Source organism: Megascapheus bottae, chromosome X, assembly GCF_031878675.1.
Source record: "Megascapheus bottae isolate mThoBot1 chromosome X, mThoBot2.hap1, whole genome shotgun sequence".
Lineage (NCBI taxonomy): Eukaryota > Metazoa > Chordata > Mammalia > Rodentia > Geomyidae > Megascapheus > Megascapheus bottae.
Window position 1 is genome coordinate 199,923 of NC_143547.1, and position 17,558 is coordinate 217,480.

At 44.6% G+C, this 17,558-nt stretch overlaps 1 protein-coding gene across 2 annotated transcripts in view; it reads left to right on the forward strand.

The window, feature by feature from the left end:
• Positions 1 to 17,558, forward strand: part of Clcn4 (Cl-/H+ antiporter 4) — a 67,974-nt gene that overhangs the window by 13,439 nt on the left and 36,977 nt on the right. For both annotated transcript variants that reach the window (XM_090326617.1, XM_090326618.1), the window contains exons 2-3: positions 13,598 to 13,752; positions 15,787 to 15,886. In XM_090326617.1, the coding sequence (XP_090182743.1) occupies positions 13,648 to 13,752; positions 15,787 to 15,886 (205 nt within the window). In that variant the 5' untranslated portion in view covers positions 13,598 to 13,647. The remainder of the gene's footprint in view (positions 1 to 13,597; positions 13,753 to 15,786; positions 15,887 to 17,558) is intronic.

Sequence of the window (17,558 nt, forward strand, 5' to 3'; positions counted from 1 at the left end):
CTGGAAAAGGGACTAAGCTGGTGACACTGGTCCAGGGCTGGAATAGTGGGCTATATAGTTAGGTGATTCTAGTAACTTAAGGCAGGACATACAAGTCTGTAGGCTGACAAGGAATGCAAATATGAGGCAGGGCATGATAGAGGAAGAAGAGGCACATGTTAGAGCAAGATGAAGAAAATAGGAGGCCATCTTGGCACAAGCAGAAGCTGAACCAGGAAACTATGAAGAGCTCCATCTGGTGGCAACATGCTGTAATGACACTCCCTCTCGATCTAGAGGCTCCTACCCTGCACAGTGGCTAGCATTAAGGAACAGGCAGCCTGACGATACCAGTCTTTGTGCTCAGCCCCTCGTGTAATCCACATGGGTTTCAAGAAAAAGAATTGTAAACGGTCTCCTGTGATGAGTTATTGGAGTGTCTGGAAAGTTTATAAGAAATGAAAATTTGGGGCTGTTTATTTGTACATGTCATCTGACCAAGGGTTGTCTCCAAACTTGATGTTCTCCAGGCCTCTACCCCAGATGTGTGGGGATAGAGTTTTCATTGTGCCCTACATTGCTCAGGGTGGTTTAGAAATACTGCAGCTAACTCTCGTTACCATGACCTTGAACCCTTTGTTAGGGCCATGAGACAAGGAACCTAGAATTTGGAAGTATTAGGAGAGCTAATTAGTTTGAGAAACCATTCTAATTGTAGGATCTCCTAAAACCTCTGTGTTTGTTTACATGTGCCCATGTGCATGTATGCGAGAAACTTCTTTGGATTGTCTCAGAGACCCAAGATTGAGATGTTGCTAGATGTGCCTGAGTTGCATTTCTGGGTCTCCATGTCCTGAGGTGAGCCTTTGGGGAATGGCTGGGGCTTCTTATTGGTGTCCCTGTGCTGTAGATCATGATTGGTTTGTTGGAAAGTGAGTATTGTGTGTTAGTGCCTCACACAGGGACTTGGGGTGAAACAGATGCCCCTAAATGCCTGTGGTATGAAACAGGAGCCAGCCCCCCAGGCTTTCATCAAACTCCAGTCCATTGCTCATTTTGGTAAGTAGAGACTTTTTGGCAGATAATCACATCTTCATTTACATATTGTCTGTGGTTCTTTTGTATGGATCGTGGCAGCAATTCCACCAGATTGTAGAGCTCACAAAGTCAAAGACATTTTCTGTCTAGCTCTTTACGTGAAGTACTTTCTAAGTCCTGAGTCTCAGGGTTCAATGCCTATGAAAAGACAGGAAGAAGAAAGATGTCCAGACAGCTTGTGGAAAAGCTCATGAGACCCAAAGGAGGATTTCGCATCAGTGTTTCCCGTCCCTGGTTGGCAGAGGGCTGGCACTTGTGGGATGGCCACTCTTCCTGTGGATTGGAAGTTTTAACCTTTGAACATGAATTTTGACTTTCTGTTTTCTCTGCCCAGATCATCTAGGAGTTAGTGAAGTTGGCAAATTGTGTGGCATAGTCTGATGCAGGAGAGCACCATTGGCATAAAGTTCTCAGGTTCCTATGGCACCTGGCCACGACTGGGCACAGAGACAAAGGAGTGGGAGGAAGGGCACAACAAGTGATGAGTGGGCGTAAAAAATGATGGCAGCATGCTAGATAATGGGAAGCTACCCAAATATCCCTCCATAGAAGAAGAGAGAAGTATATTGACTTATTCCCGGAGTCACAAAAAATAGAATAGGAATTGGCAAAGTATATTAGCTCATGGGCTGATCCAGCCCACCACCTGCTTTTTGATGGTTTATCAGCAAAAATCTATGCATATATGTGTATACATACTCATATATATATATATATATATATGTACTTGTGCTGGTCTTGGGGCTTCAATTTAGGGTTTGGACACTGTCCCTGAGCTTTTTTGTTCTAGGCTAGAACTCTAGCACTTGAACCATAGCTTCACTTCTGTCTGGAAGATAATTTGGAAGTTAATTGGACATAAGAATCTCACAGACTTTCTCCTGTGAGTTGGTGTTGAACTTCAATCCTCAGACCTCAGTATCCTGAGTGGGTACAGTGTGACACACCAGTACCTGGTGGGTTTTATTTTTTTTCTACAGGACTTGACCATTTTTAATAAGTTGGAAGATTTTATGTTTTTTCAAGTTAAGGGTTCTATATTTTTGTATAGTTGAAAAAACTCAAAATTTTTTGATACATGGAATTTGTGCTTTAGTATCTATGAATAAAGTGTTATTGAGAAGCAGCCTCAGACCTCAGTTTGTGTATGGTCTCTGGCTACTTTTTTTGTGGGTCATGGGGCTTGAACTCAGCTTGGGGCACTGTCCAGGAGCTCTTCAGGTCAAGGCTACCACCCTATCCCTGGGCCTGGGTGTTGTCCCTGAGCTCTTCAGCTCAAGGCTACCACCCTACCTTAGAGCCAAGCCCCACTTCCCGTTTTCTAGAGGTTCGTTGGAGATAAGAGTCTCAGGTCCTTTTGTGCCAGGGCTGGCTTTGAACTTTGATCCTCAGATCTCAGCCCGGTTACTCTGTCTACTTTTGAATGACCGTATAGAGTTGAGAAGACCTGGTAGAGATGACATGCCTCATGGAGCTTTGAGCATTTATTTCTTCTCTGGCCATTAATAGAAAACGTTTCCTGACCCTTGTTATAAGGCAAAAGGAACCAGCAACCTAAAATATGGAGAGACAAGCAAGAGTATTGTGTATTATAAATGTCTGGATGGTATTGACCCTTAGTGATAGGTAGTCTAAAGGCTCAGGGGATAAAGAGGAAATGTTCGTGTGTGTTAATCATGAGGCTTGAACTCAGGACCTGGGTGCTATTCCTGAGCTCTTTTGTTCAAGGCTAGTATTCTACCACTTTGAGCCACAGCTCCACTTCGGGTTTTTGAGTGGTTAATTAGAGGTAAGAGTTGCACAGGGACTTTTCTACCTGGGCTTATTTTGAACCATGATCGTCAGAGCTCAGCTGCCTGAGTAGCTAGGATTACAGGAGTGAGCTACCAGTACCTGGCAAGAGGAAACCTTTTTTTCATATATTTTTATTGTAATTAATAGAAGGGTTACATTATATTCACCAGATAGAAGGTGCATTACTTCACATGCATTGATACCCTTTCTCATGTCTTGGTCCCCATTTCACTCACCCCAACCCCACCTCTCATCTTGTTTACTTCCTTCCCTATCCTACTTCAAATAAATACGCATATATACACTATATCAGATAACCAGGTGAAATACTGTAACAATATGAGATAACCAAGGGACAGCAAAAGAGATGAGAGATAACATAGTACATTAAGGACAACAATCATTCATTATATAGGTTTTGTTTCTATATCCTGGAGGTCCTTTCATTTAGCGTCCTACTATATGGCCTTATGTATCTAAGTTTTGTTCTATTATAAATCTCCCCTAGGAGAGCCCAAGGTTTCTACTGATCATGACAAATGAGGGAAACCATTGAGCCTAAGTTCCTTTGAGTCTGGCTTACTTCACTTAATATGATTTTTTCTAAGTCTTTCCATTTCCTTACAAATGGGGCGATGTCATTCTTTCTGACAGCAGCATAGAATTCCATTGTGTATAAATACCACATCTTGTTGATCCACTCATCAACTAAGGGGCATCTGGGTTGGTTCCATATCTTTGCTATGGTAAATAGTGCTGCAATGAACATCGTTGTGCTGGTGGATTTAGTAGGTCCTTGTTTCTGGATGATTGGGTAAATGCCTAGTAGTGGAATTGCTGGGTCATAGGGGAGCTCTATGTTTAGTCTTTTGAGGAACTGCCATACTGCTTTCCATAGTAGTTGAACGAGTTTGCACTCCCACCAAAAGTGTAGTAGTGATCCCTCCTGGCCACATCCCCTCCAGCATTAGTTGTTATTAGTTTTCTTGATCCTGGCCATTCTAACTGGAGTGAGGTGGAATCTTAGAGTTGTTTTGATTTGCATTTCTTTTTTTTTTTTGCCAGTCCTGGGCTTGAGCTCAGGGCTTGAGCACTGTCCTTGGACTTTCTCAAGGCTAGAGCTCTACCACTTGAGCCTCAGCACCACTTCCGGCTTTTTTCTATGTATGTGGTACCAAGGAATCGAACCCGGGTCTTCGTGCATGCTAGGCAAGCACTTTAACCACTAGGCCAAATGGCCAGAGATGTCGAGCATTTCTTCATGTGTCTATAGGCCATTCTTATTTCTTCTTCAAGTCTTTGGCCTATCTTTTAATGGGATGGTTGTTTCTTTGGAGATTAGTTTGGAAGTGATTCAATATTTTGAGTTGTTTATATATTTTAGATATGAGGCCTTTCTCCATTGTATGGTTGGTGAAGATCTTCTCCCCCTCTGTAGGCTTTCTAGTTAATTTACTAGCTATGTCCTTTGCCATACAAAAGCTCTGCAGTTTAATGCAGTCCCACTTATCCAGCCTTTCTCTGATTTGTTGTGATTCTTGGTCCTTAGTAAGAAAGTTTCGACCTGTGCCAAGGTGATCTAGTGTATCTCCTATTCCTTCTTGTAAAGTTTTCATTGTATCTGCTTTTACCTCTAGGTCTTTGATCCATTTGGAGTTAATCCTGGTACAGGGTGACAAAGAAGGATCCAACTTTAGTTTTCTGCAGGTGCTTAACCAGTTCTGCCAGCACAACTTGTTGAAGAGGCTGTCTTTCTTCCATTCTATTTTTTTGGCTCCCTTATCAAAGATTAGGTGGCCATAGGTCTGTGGTTTAATATCTGGGTCCTCAGTTCTATTCCATTGGTCTTCAGGCCTGTTCTTGTGTCAGTACCAAGCTGTTTTGGTCACTATAGCTCTGTAATAGAGTCTAAAGTTTGGTATTGAAATTCCTCCAGCACTGTTCTTTCTGCTAAGAAGTGTTTTTGCTATACGGGTCTTTTATTATTCCATATGAAATTTTGGATTGCCTCTTCTATTTCTTTAAAGATTGACATTGGGATATTGATGGGTATTGCGTTGAATTTGTAGATAGCCCGTGGCAAGATTGTCATTTTCACAATGTTGATTCTTCCAATCCAGGAGCATGGGAGGTTTTTCCATTTCCTCAGTTCTGCTTTAATTTCCTTTTTCAGTGTTTTAAAGTTTTCATCAAAAAGTCCTTTACATTCTTAGTTAAGTTAATTCCTAGGTACTTTATTTTCTTTGAGGCTACTGCAAAAGGAGTTGCTTTCCTGCCTGTTGCCATGTTCAAGAGGAAACTTTTGAGGCCTGATAGCAGTCGCTTCCTCTACCTGAGTGCTAATTACATGCATGAGTTCACTATGTGAAATTTGTGGAGCAGTACGCCTTTGACTCTTGTCTTTTATGGATAAACATTTACTTCAATAAAAAGCTTCCTCAAAGTCGGGTTCTGGTGGCTCAAACTTATGATTCCAGCTACTTAGGAGGCTGAGATCTGAGGCTCCTGGTTTAACGCAAGTCCAGGACGGAAAGTCCATGAGACTCATATCTCCAATTTAACCTCTAGAAAATGGGAAGTGGGGTTTGGCTCTACGGTAGGGTGGTAGCCTTGAGCTGAGAGCTCAGAGACAGCGCCCAGGCTGAGTTCAAGTCCCATGACCCCCCCAAAAAAACACACACACAGGAAGTGTGCAGTGGCTCAAAGTGGTAGAATACTACTAGCCTTGAGTGAAAAAGTTGAAAGACAGTGTCCAGGCCCTGAGTTCAAGCCCCAAGACTCAGGGGGAAAAAAGCTTATTGAAAAGTGATTTCAGGCAGTTCATGGTGGTGCATGCCTACAATTTCAGCTATTTGGGAAGTAGAGTTAAAGGGATTGTGGTCTGAGGGCGACCCAGGGCAAAAGAGAGACTACCTGAAAAATTACTAAAGCAAAAAGGGCAGGTGTATGGCTCCAGTGGTAGAGCATGCTTAGCATGTATGAATTCCTGGTTTTAATCTCCAGTACCAAAAAGAAGAGATAAGGAAAAGGAAAGGAAAGAAAGAAGGGCTAAAGAAGGGCGAGAAGAGGAGAGGGGAGGATGAAAGGAGGGTGAGGAAGGAAGGAAGGAAGGAGGGAGGGAGGGAAGGGGAGGAAATGGAAGGGAAATGATCTCAGTCTGGCAGTTCCTCGGAAGATTAAACATTGAATTTCTTTTTATTTTATTGTATTTTTTTATTGTCAGGTTAATGTACAGATGGGTTACAGTTACATTCATCAGGTAGTAGATGGATTATTTGAACATTGATGCCCCTTTTCATGTTTTTGTCCCCGTTTCCCTCTCCCCACACCCTCCCAATCATCTTGTTAACCCCCACTTCCTTTTCCTATTTCAAATAAATGTATCTACAATATACCAGGTAAGAAAGTCAGATACTGTAACAACATGAGATTAACCATAAGGTAAACATTGAATTTCTTATGACTAATTTATAAATATAGAACAAGAGAAATGAAAATATGTGGCACAGAAAGACTTCCCAGAGATGTTCATAAGTATAATTCATAACAGCCAAACGCTACAAGCAACTCCTATTGAATGGATATGCCAAATGTGATACGGCGGAGCAGTGGCGCACCATACAGCAACAAAGAGGAAATGAAGTCCTGCCTGGTCCATGCCCCACCATGGATGCATCTTGGGCTTGATGCTGAATGAATGAAGCTAGGAACAAAAGGCCCCATTTTGCAGGATTTCTTTTATGGGAAATATGCAGAATAGGCAAAATCACAGATAGAAATATATAAGGGGTTGCTTGGGGAAGGCACAATGGCATTCGTCAGTAGAGGGTTAACTGTCTGCGTGTTATGCCATCCTGGGGCTTGAACTCAGAGCAAGGGTGCTGTCCTTGTCTTTTCTCTAGTGCTCTACGACTTGAGCCATAGTACCACTTCCAGCTATTTTGGTTGTTCATTGGAGATAATCAGTTCGTGGACTCTCCTATCCAGGCTGACTTTGAACTGCGATCCTCAGATCTCAGCCTCCTGAGTAGCCAGGATGACAGGTGTTAGCCACCGGCACCTGGCAGCACAGGACTCATTTTACCCTTGAGAAATCTGCATGGAAATAAGCAGCAGAGCGTGTGGAGGTGGTGGTGGTGATCTTGAGAGCTTTCCCTTCAGGCAGAGGCCTGGCTATTTTGCCTGGTAATGCAGACCCATCCCTGCATCCAGGCTGCTCAAAACAGATTGCAGAAAGCAGCTGAAGTGGCAGTTCACTAAAACTGAAGTTCTCAGAGAAACAATACAATCTGAAAGATCAGAGATACCGCCCTTCCCGGGATCCAGTCCAACCCACTCCACTTCCCTGGGCCTCTCTTTTCCTTTGGCCTGATGGGAAGTGACCGGAGTCTTTGAAGTCACTGAGGCTGCTCAGTCCTCTTCTTGAGCGAGGCCTGGGGCTCCCTGTGTTACCGTGCTTACCTGTAGGTATCTTTTTTATTATGTGTTGGTCGCTCTCTTTTGGGATACACTGATCACCTCTTCTAGGTATTAAGGACAAACATGGCTGCAGATCCCTGCATTGCTTTTGAGGGTTTGAGATGAACCGCCAGACTCTGCCACAGTTTTCAATCCACAGACATTGAAGAGTGTGCTGCTTACGTGTGAGGACAGCACAGAGAGTAGGGCGTCAGGCAGAGCCTTGTGGGAAGACCTGTTCTGGGGCCATCACCCCTGCTGGGACCCTCGACTCAAGTGCTAACATTTCCCTGGATGCAGACCATATCCAGAGAAAGGGTGAGACAGTTGGCGGAAGTGCACCCACATGCTGATGTGTTCATGCCGGTGGAGCACGGCCGGGCTTTGGGGAAAGCTCTTCTCCATGCTTTCTGTGGCTGGGAGTGAGCGATCCTGGAAGGGCGGCTATGTGAACAGCTGGAGACTTGTTGGGGGTGATCTTGGTGACTCTTGCCGTCCTGTCCTGAAAATCTGATATGCTTAGAATCGCGCTGCTTTGAACTGGGCAGGATGATCACGCAGGATGTCCCCAACTCTTTCTAGGGAAACAAATGCAAATTCAGGACAGGGTTCTAGTGGGTGAAGCAGAGTTTTCCAAGAAGATGAAAGGAAAGGAATTGAAGGTGAGAATGCCATATCCATAGGTTTCTGCGTGGCATTTTAGTCAGACATGCTAAGACCCATGATGAGCCCAGGGTGGCGTCCTCTATAGTTAACTGTCTTGATTATCTTTCTGGCTCTATCCTTGGCCCTTATCTGGGTGATTTCCTGCTTTCCTTCATCTTGTAGAACCCACTGCATTCTTTTGCAAACATCCAACTCTGCAAAGTATAGGTTTCCTTTAACTGGTACCATTCTGAGGGTAGAGTCCTGAATTACATTACTGACGCTTATCACATACACTCACATATTTGTCTCAGGCTCTGGCCCAATTGAGATGAGTTTTACTGGACAGGGACTTATCACTTTGTCAAAGACGGATCTGGCCTCTTCTTCATGCTGGGGTCAAGCCTACAGATTTTCTTTTGTCCGTTGTGTGGTTTGAACTCAGGGCCTGGGCATTGTCCCTGAGCTCTTTTGCTCCAGGGTAGTTAATTGGAGATAAGAATGTCATGGAGAATTTTCTTCCTGGAATGGCTTTGAACCACAATGATCAGATCTCAGCCTCCTGAGTAGTTAAGGTGACAGATGTGAGCCACTAACGCCCAGCTCAGATATTTTTGTTCCTTAGGGGATTAGATGAAAGATCTGGGTGTCCTGCACGTCCTCCAAAGTCCCTTTGTAGGTAAATAATGGTTGAGTCAGACATTATCAGGCAAGATGCCACCAGCATGAACTGGGGCAAATTCCATTCCATCCTATCTCTGTGAGTGGCTTTGTCATCTCCTTGCTCTAGTTTGTCTCTGGGGTTGCTCTGCACTGCCACAGAGCTGACTTTGTCTTCCTTTTCCTTTTCCTGGGAGCTCCAGCAAATCCTAGTTATTAGCCAGGATTAGGATGCTACAAATGGCAACTCCTTCAAAGAACTCAAGGCCTCAAAATGATGGCCTTCTCTCCTTGGGTTTGGAGATTGAAGCCAGGCTTTTATACATACTATACAACTGTAACTATACATTATTCTTTTACACCAGGTTGCCTGGTGGTTTGGTTGGGCCAGTGCTGGCTCATTCACATGTCTGTGGTCTGCTGCTGAGCTTAGGGGCTGTGGCATGGTCTCAATGACATGACCCATAGAAGGCCCCTGGTCAGCATTCTAGCTGAGACTGCCTCTCAAGGTGGATAAGGTCTGAGAGGAAAAGCTCCACTGCCTCTTGGGATCTAGGGTCAGTATGCACATTCTGTCTTTTCTCCATGTCACAAGACCAATCGTGATTCAAGAATAAGGAAACACTATAGATATTAATGAGAAGAAGCTGCAGATTCACATTGAAAAGATGGTAGATACAGGCATAGAGAGCATGGGCCCTTTGGAAATGAATTCACTACCTAGAACTGGGATTAGCAAACTTATTTTCTATAAAGATCCATATAGTAAGTATTTTTGGCTTTATGGACCATGCCATTGTCTTAACTACTTTATTCTATGGTTGTAACATTAAAATATCCACAGAAAATATGAGAATAAGTGTTCATGGCTGTGATTGACAAAATCAGGCAGCTTGATTTGACCATAACTGAAGTTTGCCGAGCCTTGTTCTGAGTTATTTCATTCAAGCAGAAATCTCATATTCAGGCTCCAGGATGCCATCCTTATTGAAACTGTAGCTTTACGTTTGTGAGCCAAAGTGTCATCTACTAGCAGAAATGCACTGGTTGGAGAGAAGTAGTAAAAAGCAGGTGGGGGAACCCAGGGCCCCCCTTCTCGGATGCAAATGACCCTGTGTGTGCACAGGGGCTCCTGTACCATACTGACCTGACCCAGAGCTCAAGTTCATTTCTCAGGTAGCAGGTCGTTTGCCCTCGCTCCCTGCTGCCGCAGTACATACCTGGACTCCACTTCTCTTCTGTTTGCATCTGCCCTCTGGGTTCAGAGAATGGTTCTTCCATTTTCTCACCCAGATGCCCCTTTCCTGTACTCTACCTACCCTCCCCCCACCCCCGCATCTATCTTCTCCACTCTTAACTCCAATTCAGAAGTGATGCCACCTAGTTTGGAGCCCCCGGGAAGCACCCCAGACTCTGCTGTCAGTTAGATTATGGTTATTTTCGTCGGCCAGTTATGTAGCTAATGGTCATGACTTGCTCTGTCACGGTTTTCAGATGGACTTTCTGTTTCAGGTATTATTGTCTGGAATAGTTGCTCAAGTAGCAATGTGGGTACATTTTAGGCAGTATCAACTTGTCTTTAATAGAATGTCTACCTGTCTGTGGGCTCTGCACTGTAGGTCAACAGCCTGTCATCTTGTTTTTCCCACCAGAGATTTTCTTTTGTGATATATCATAAGAGAGCATGCCTATCTTGTGTTTGTAAAAATGCGAATGTAATCCCTGCTTTCTAATTTTATTCCTTTCCTTCTATTACTGGTCAGGTCATTGGTCGTTACTGACTTATGCAATATGATTCTTCCCTGGGTAGTCATCAGCAGGCATCGTTTTCAACTAGGCATGGCTCAGAGCTCCAACTTTAAAAGTCTGAAAGCAGTTGAGTTGCACAGATGGTCAATAAATCAATCACTGTAGCCATTTTATTGCTTGTAAGGTGATTACCCTACTTTGCCCATAGTGACTTCTCCATTTGATTACCATTCCATTTCATAAGGTCGTAGTGGAGTCCTCCAGATATGGAAATGTATAGAGCATTGGAGAAGTGTGCAGTCAAGTATTTTTATCACCACTTTCAATGTTTTGACCATTGCGTCCAGCACTTTTGTGGTCCTTTATGCTATAATTCAAATTCCCCTGTTCTTTGCCAAAAGAGTGTTTATTTAGTACATCTTCCAACCTCTTGTCTCTAAGAGTGTATTGTTGTTATTGTTGTCATTATTATTTTCATTTATTTATCTTGCTAAATGGGTGAGCATTGGTCCACGGCAAAGCATTTTCTTCATCTCAGATTAGCTTCTGTACGATGTGAAGGTCAGACTGTGTTGGTGGTGGAATGTGGAAGGTGAGGCGCCAAATGATAGTAGTGGAATCTCGGGAAGGGAATCACTATCTTCCACAGCAAGGGGCACTCACTTTGTGGCTGCCCTGGCAGCGGGAGCCATGTGGACTGTATTTTAAGAAGGAGAAAACAATGAGCATGTGCACCCAGGGCTTCTTGCCCAGGGTGAAGTATGTAGTCAGCTCCGCAGGGCGCTCCATTCCCTTGTTTGTCAACATGGTGGCTCGCCAGGTGGTGAGGGTTCCACTAGTAAATTAAAATCGCACCCATATTTTTACAATGTCGTGATGACAACTGCGTAGGCTGCCTACCACACTATTCCATTTTCTCCCCCGGAGAATAATTCACTTCCAATGATTTGCTCTCATTGTCAATTGGCCTGTTTGTTACTATTCGTTTGTTTTTCCAGTCCCGAGGCTTGAGCTCAGGGCCTGAGCACTGTCCTTGGACTTTCTCAAGGCTAGAGCTCTACCACTTGAGCCTCAGCACCACTTCCTGCTTTTTCTATGTATGTGGTACTGAGGAATCGAACCCAGGTCTTCTAGCTCATTGTTAGTATTTATGTGTAAGCCTCTGTATTAGTTAGCTTTGTGTTACTATAAGAAAATGCTTATAATAATCAGGAGAAAGGTTATCCAGGGGCTGAGTTTGGCAGTTCTAGTTTTGGAGCTGTGGCAAGGCAGTACTTGGTGGCAGGGACCTGGGTGGAGCAAAGCTGGTGTCATAGCTAGGACTGAAATGAGGAAGGAAATGGAGCTCCCACAATTCACCTTGGCGGCACACCCCTAATCACCTAAGGACCGCCCACTAGGCTCCACCTCTTAAAGGTCTCGCTACCTCCAAATAACACCACCCTGACGATCATGCTGGCAGTACATGGTGTTTTAGTAACATTCAAGACTCAGACTATAGCACCTCAAAATCAATATGTGGTGCTTCCAGCGTGTGCAGGGTGGAAAACTAAGTTGCCACAAGCACACGCTCAGCCGAGGTTGGAGACTGTGACCCTTTGTCTTTGCATTTCCTTTCAGGCTGCCAACAAGTGTCCTTTTTAGTCTCTTCAGTGCTGCGCCTTTTCACATTTCTGTACTTTCCTGTTGGTAGTTTTGCTTTTTAAAGTGGTCCTCACATACAGTACTGGAGTGCTGTCAGCACTTCTGTGGGAGAGAAGATTGTCGTGTGCCTTCTGGAGAAAATATGTGTGTTAGAAAAACATCGGGCAAGAGCAGCAGAATAAGTGGCCAGGTCAGACTAGTGAATGAACGATCTGTATTGAACAACGTGTCTCCATAGCAGCACATAGGAAACAAGGCCATGTCATGGTTGGCAAAAGCCATGACCGGAGGCTCACAGGAACCTAAGTCTAGATTCTCTTAGAAGCAGTTGGTTAGTATTTTCTAATTTTCTAGTGTTGAAGATGGCTTCCTAGAATACAACAATGATAAATAGGAAGATTTGGCTGTTTATATATTACATTACAGAAGAGATGCCAGAAGAGATGCCAATGCTAAAAGGAGTTTTTATAAAACTAAGTTTTTACCTTTTTCTTTTTTTCTTTCTTTTTTTTTTGGTGCCAGTCCTAAGGCTTGAACTCAGAGCCTGGGCGTTATCCCTGATCTTCATTTGCTCAACACTGGCGTTCCATCACTTGAGCTACAGCAGCTCTACTTTTGGCTTTTTTTAAAAATAGTTTAATGAAGATATGAATCTCATAGACTTGCCTGCCTGGGCTGGCTTCAATCTCTGATCCTCAGACCCCAGCCTTCTGAGTAGCTAAGATTACAGGTGTGAGCTACCAGCACCTGGCTTAAGTTTTTAATTTACAAGTACTTGTAGATTTGTATATAATTCTAAAACACTACATAGAGAAATTGACTTCATTTTCCCCTAATGTGAATATCTTCAATTACTATAGTACAATATTATAACCAGAATATTAGTAGTGGTGATACTAGAAGCCTTCATATCATCAGAAGCATCCATCACTGTTGCCAATTTGTGCTGGTGCCTACTGTTGCCCTCTTTTTGTTGTTGTTGATCATGGGTGTTGAGATCAGGGTCTAGGAACTGTCACTGCGCTTTTCTGCTCAAGGCTAGTGCTCTGCCACTTTGAGCCACAGCAGCAGCACTTGTGGTTTCTGGTGGTTAATTGGAGATGAGAGTCTCACGGACTTTCCTGCCTGGGCTGGCATTGAGCCAAGACCCTCAGATTCCCGCCTCCCGAGGGATTAGGATCAAGGCGTGAGCCTCCAGCCTTTGGCCTCGCACCTTCCTCCTAATACCTGCTTGCTATTCATTTCACTTGGTCATTTCAAGCATGGTACCAAAAACTGCTACTATACTATAAATAACCTTTTGAGATCGACTTTTTTTATTCTGTACCACTCTCTGGAGATGAATCTAAAATAGCGTGTGTATCAGAAGTTCATGGAGCCCTCTGAAATGAGCTTTCCCTATGTAAGAACATGGAGCCCGTGGGTCATTCGGTGTAGTAGTCCTGCTTATGGCTTTTTCTTGTGGAGCTGGGGCTACAACCTGGGACCTGGTGCATGCCAGGCCAGCACTATCACCGTGAAGCGCCTGCGGCCCTGTAGGATATGTTAAACAACTCTCTGTCTCTTGTAGGACTAACCAGCGCGCTTAGTGCAGGAGGCAGGAGTGGCTCTGGAAACCTGATGGATTTCCTCGACGAGCCATTCCCTGATGTGGGAACCTACGAAGACTTCCATACCATTGACTGGCTGAGGGAAAAGTCACGGGACACTGACAGACACAGAAAGGTAGGTAGTACCCTACAAGGCCACATTGAAGGAGTCTTGGTAATGGTCATGGCATATTTCATCCATGCGTTGTGGCGCGGGGCTGAGGCTCACGTGGTATGTACTGGTTTAGGTTGCAGGCAGAAGAGGGGCTGCTGGGGGACGTGGAGACAGAGCTGGAATGTTGCAATAGCAGGTGCTTTGGGTAGGATTTGGATTATACTGGAGGGGTGTGATGGGGGACGAAGAGGCTTTTCCAGAATGGGGGCTGGGTAACTTTGGGGTGGCTCTTCTGGGGCCCCTTTTGTGCCAACAAGGATGGAAATCATTATGCCTGAAGAGTAAATGAAAATGCCTGGCATGGGGTTAGCAATCAGCATACATTGCAATGGGCTGTGGTGAAGTTTTGTGCCAAGTGCCATGGGGTTGTTCAGAAGGGATGGCAGGCAGAGGGGTTTTCAGACAGGGTGACATTTCAGTGGAGTGTTGGATGATTAAGAGTTTGCTAGTGAGGGGGGGAGAGGGAGAGAGGGAACCCAGTCCAACATTTGGGACGTTCAAGGAAGGTAGGGTGTGATTCACAGAGGTGGAGACAGGCGTGGAAGTGCAGTCATCGGGGCTGTGGGAAGAACTGGAGTCTGGAGTGACAAAGGTTCAAGAAAACAGGCTGCGGTCAGCCCTGGGTGGTGCCTTTGCTGACAAAGGCACATGATGGTGCCTTGTAGAAGGAGACTGGTGACTTCCGCAGGTCACATACCGTGGTCCCTCCAGCCACCTACATGCCCTGCGGCTGAGAATGGCAGGTGGCGAGACCCTGCAGTTCAAGGATACAGTCAGGGCTGAGTGGAGAAGGAAGAGTTCCCAGCATGCAGAAGGATGTTGAAGCTTTAGAAACCGCCTAGGCCTGGGGACATAGACAGAAATAGGAAGCAGAAATAGGGGGCCCTGTGCAACTCAAGATGTCGCAGGTTCGGGTGAGGTGGGAGGGAAGCCAGAGCCAGCTGCCTAGAGGAAGCAGGTACAGGTGAAGGAGGGGCCCAGGGGAAAGGAGGAGGGATGGCTGCGGAGTGCGAGCTGCCGGCAAGGCCTCCTTAGAGAAGGTGGGAGTTAGCCAACCGGGTAGAGCCGTCGGGGATCCCAGCCACAGTTCACATGAGCGGAAGGTGAGGAGTGGCTGCAGAGTGGGGCTGCCATGTCATTTCATGAAGGCTGCTGAGAAAGGAAGAGAACCTGTTGACTCCAGCATGGCGGGACACGTGGGAAGGGAGAACTCCAGAGCGGGGCAGAAGGCAGTGACTGTCACGTGGGAGATGAAGTGTGATTGGAATTCAACCATCCTTGTTCTTTTCAACGTTAATTGGCGGGGGGCATGGGGACGAGTCCTGAAGTTTGAACTCAGAGCCTCCTGCTTGTTAAGCAGACTCTGCCATTTGAACTATGACCCCGGCCATTTTGATTCTTTGTTAACTTTCCAGGCTGAGTTCAGCCTTGACCTAACGTTTGCCCTTTCCAGAAGGTTTGCTGACCATCTGTGTGAAGGGGAGCAGGTGAGTGATGGTGTGCGGAGTGCAGGCCTTTGCTGGCATGCAGCTCCTTGCTTGGTTACTCCACCCTACTGCAGTCAAAGTTCTTGCTGTTAAAATGGAACCTTGAGAACAAGAGTAAGAAAGGAAATTTATTGACGAGGTTTTTCAGTGAACAGACCGTTACTGGGTAAGTTTAAATAGTCACATATATTCAAATTAGTGACATGGGATCAATGTCTCCCTCCAGAATGAATTTGAAACGATCAAATCACACTTAGTATTTTTTTTTTAATTACACGAATTTTCCAGTACGCTTAAGTCTTTGGAGACAGTGATGGCATCTTCGGTCGCTCTGTAATCTTGAAATCCCACTTTATCACTGTGGGGGGAATTAGTGAAAGAATCGTGTAACTGGGAATTTACTTGCTTCATTATATTCATCTTTCTGTGTCAGTCTTGTTTCCTGAGGAAATTGTTTCCCAAGAAGAAGCTTAAACTGAGAAATTTGCTGTGTCTGCTTCACTTCCAGATAACCAGCAAGAGCAAGGAGTCCGTCTGGGAGTTCATCAAGAGTTTGCTGGATGCCTGGTCAGGATGGGTGGTGATGCTGCTTATTGGACTGCTGGCTGGTATGTGGAGAGCCACGGGAGCTGCCATCTCTGAATACCAGCCATCTGGCACAATATTGGGATTATGGAGTGCTTCTCTTTTACCTCTGTGCAAGGAATTTATGATTTGAAGGATCTAAGAGCAAATCACATGACCAATATTTAGCCTTAAATCTATCATCAAGCTCAAGGCAGGAACCCCAGCTCTGGCCCTTTCCATATACAAGTTATTACCACACTAGGTTTTTTTTTTTTTACCAAAAACATACATTTTACATTTTTTGTAATTGCTTATGTAGGGATAAATGGATATGGGAAAATGGTGACATCCAGTCATCAGCGATCACATGAGATTAGGTTTTACTACTCATTTGCTATTCCTGAAAAGAATTTTGAGCATCCTACAATACTCAAAATAATAACAGACACCCACAAAATCTGAGATAGGTCCAGGAGAACTAACTCCAGCCCTTACACTGTGTACCTCAGAGACTCCACATCCTTTATTTTTATGTCAGTGCCATCTAGTGAGAAGTAAATGATTGCAGGATAAGTGAGTGACTATATGGAGGGTAAACTTATCTCTAACCATACTAAAGAAAAAAATTGAGCTTGGTATGGTTATACAAACCTATAATCCCTATAGTCAGGAGGCAGAGGCCAGAAGATCATGAGTTCTAGGGCAGCCTAGAACCTTGTTTTTTCGTCTAACACTTCTTTCTCCCTGGCTCCCCAAGTTGAGCATGTTGAAGAGATATCCCTTAAAAATCCCACACGTATAACAATATTATAGTTAAGCATAGCAAATGGATCAGAGAATTGACAGTATATGGCAGAATATAGTAGGGAATATATATCACTAATTGGGTACAGATAGAATTCTGTATAAAAAAGTTTTCAAATGAAATTTCTGGCTCATCTTGAATTATACAAAGATATCTGTAGGACGGGCTTGCATGTAGCACTTCACAAAAGGTCCTTTTCTACTAATCTCCATGGCTGCTCATCCGGTTCTCATTTCCATCTTCCTGTCCCAGTGGCATTCTGCAATATATAACAGCAGCCAACAGAGAAGGGAACTGGGCTTGGTGGATGCAGGTGCTTTGCCACAAATTTTTGCCTGGATGCTTGTTGGAAGAACTTCAACAGTGCACATGGTGGGAGTTTGCTGTGGATTTTGCTGCATTTGTGGAGGAGGAATTTTTAAACCTTCCAATTTATTATTACTCTTGGCTCTCAGGAAGGAGACATAAATAGGGGACATGAAGAAACTTGGAATAGATATTCTGGCATCCTGTTATGTAAATAGTACAGCATATATTTATTGACTAATCAAGGGGCCCATTTGACTGGTTTGAGCACAACTGATTTTGACCAGCTGCTTCACTGGAAGTGCAGTATCTATCAGTTCATTCAGGAGCGCTCATCGAGACAGCAAAAATTCCCTGCTGCCGCCCAGCCTACAGTGAAAGTCTCTCTAGAGAGGACACTGGCATTGAGTAATTGCCCCCCTTTCCCTCCATGACCCTCAGGTACAGCCAGGGGTGAGAAATACTGAGAAAGCAGCCTCTGCACCTCTGTCCCCCAACTTTCCAGCAGACAAATAGAGAACAGCAGAGACAGGTGGCCTAAGTGCTTTTTGAATCTGGGTACGTCTTGGAGGGAATCTAGTGAGCTGTGCCCTTATCTCACT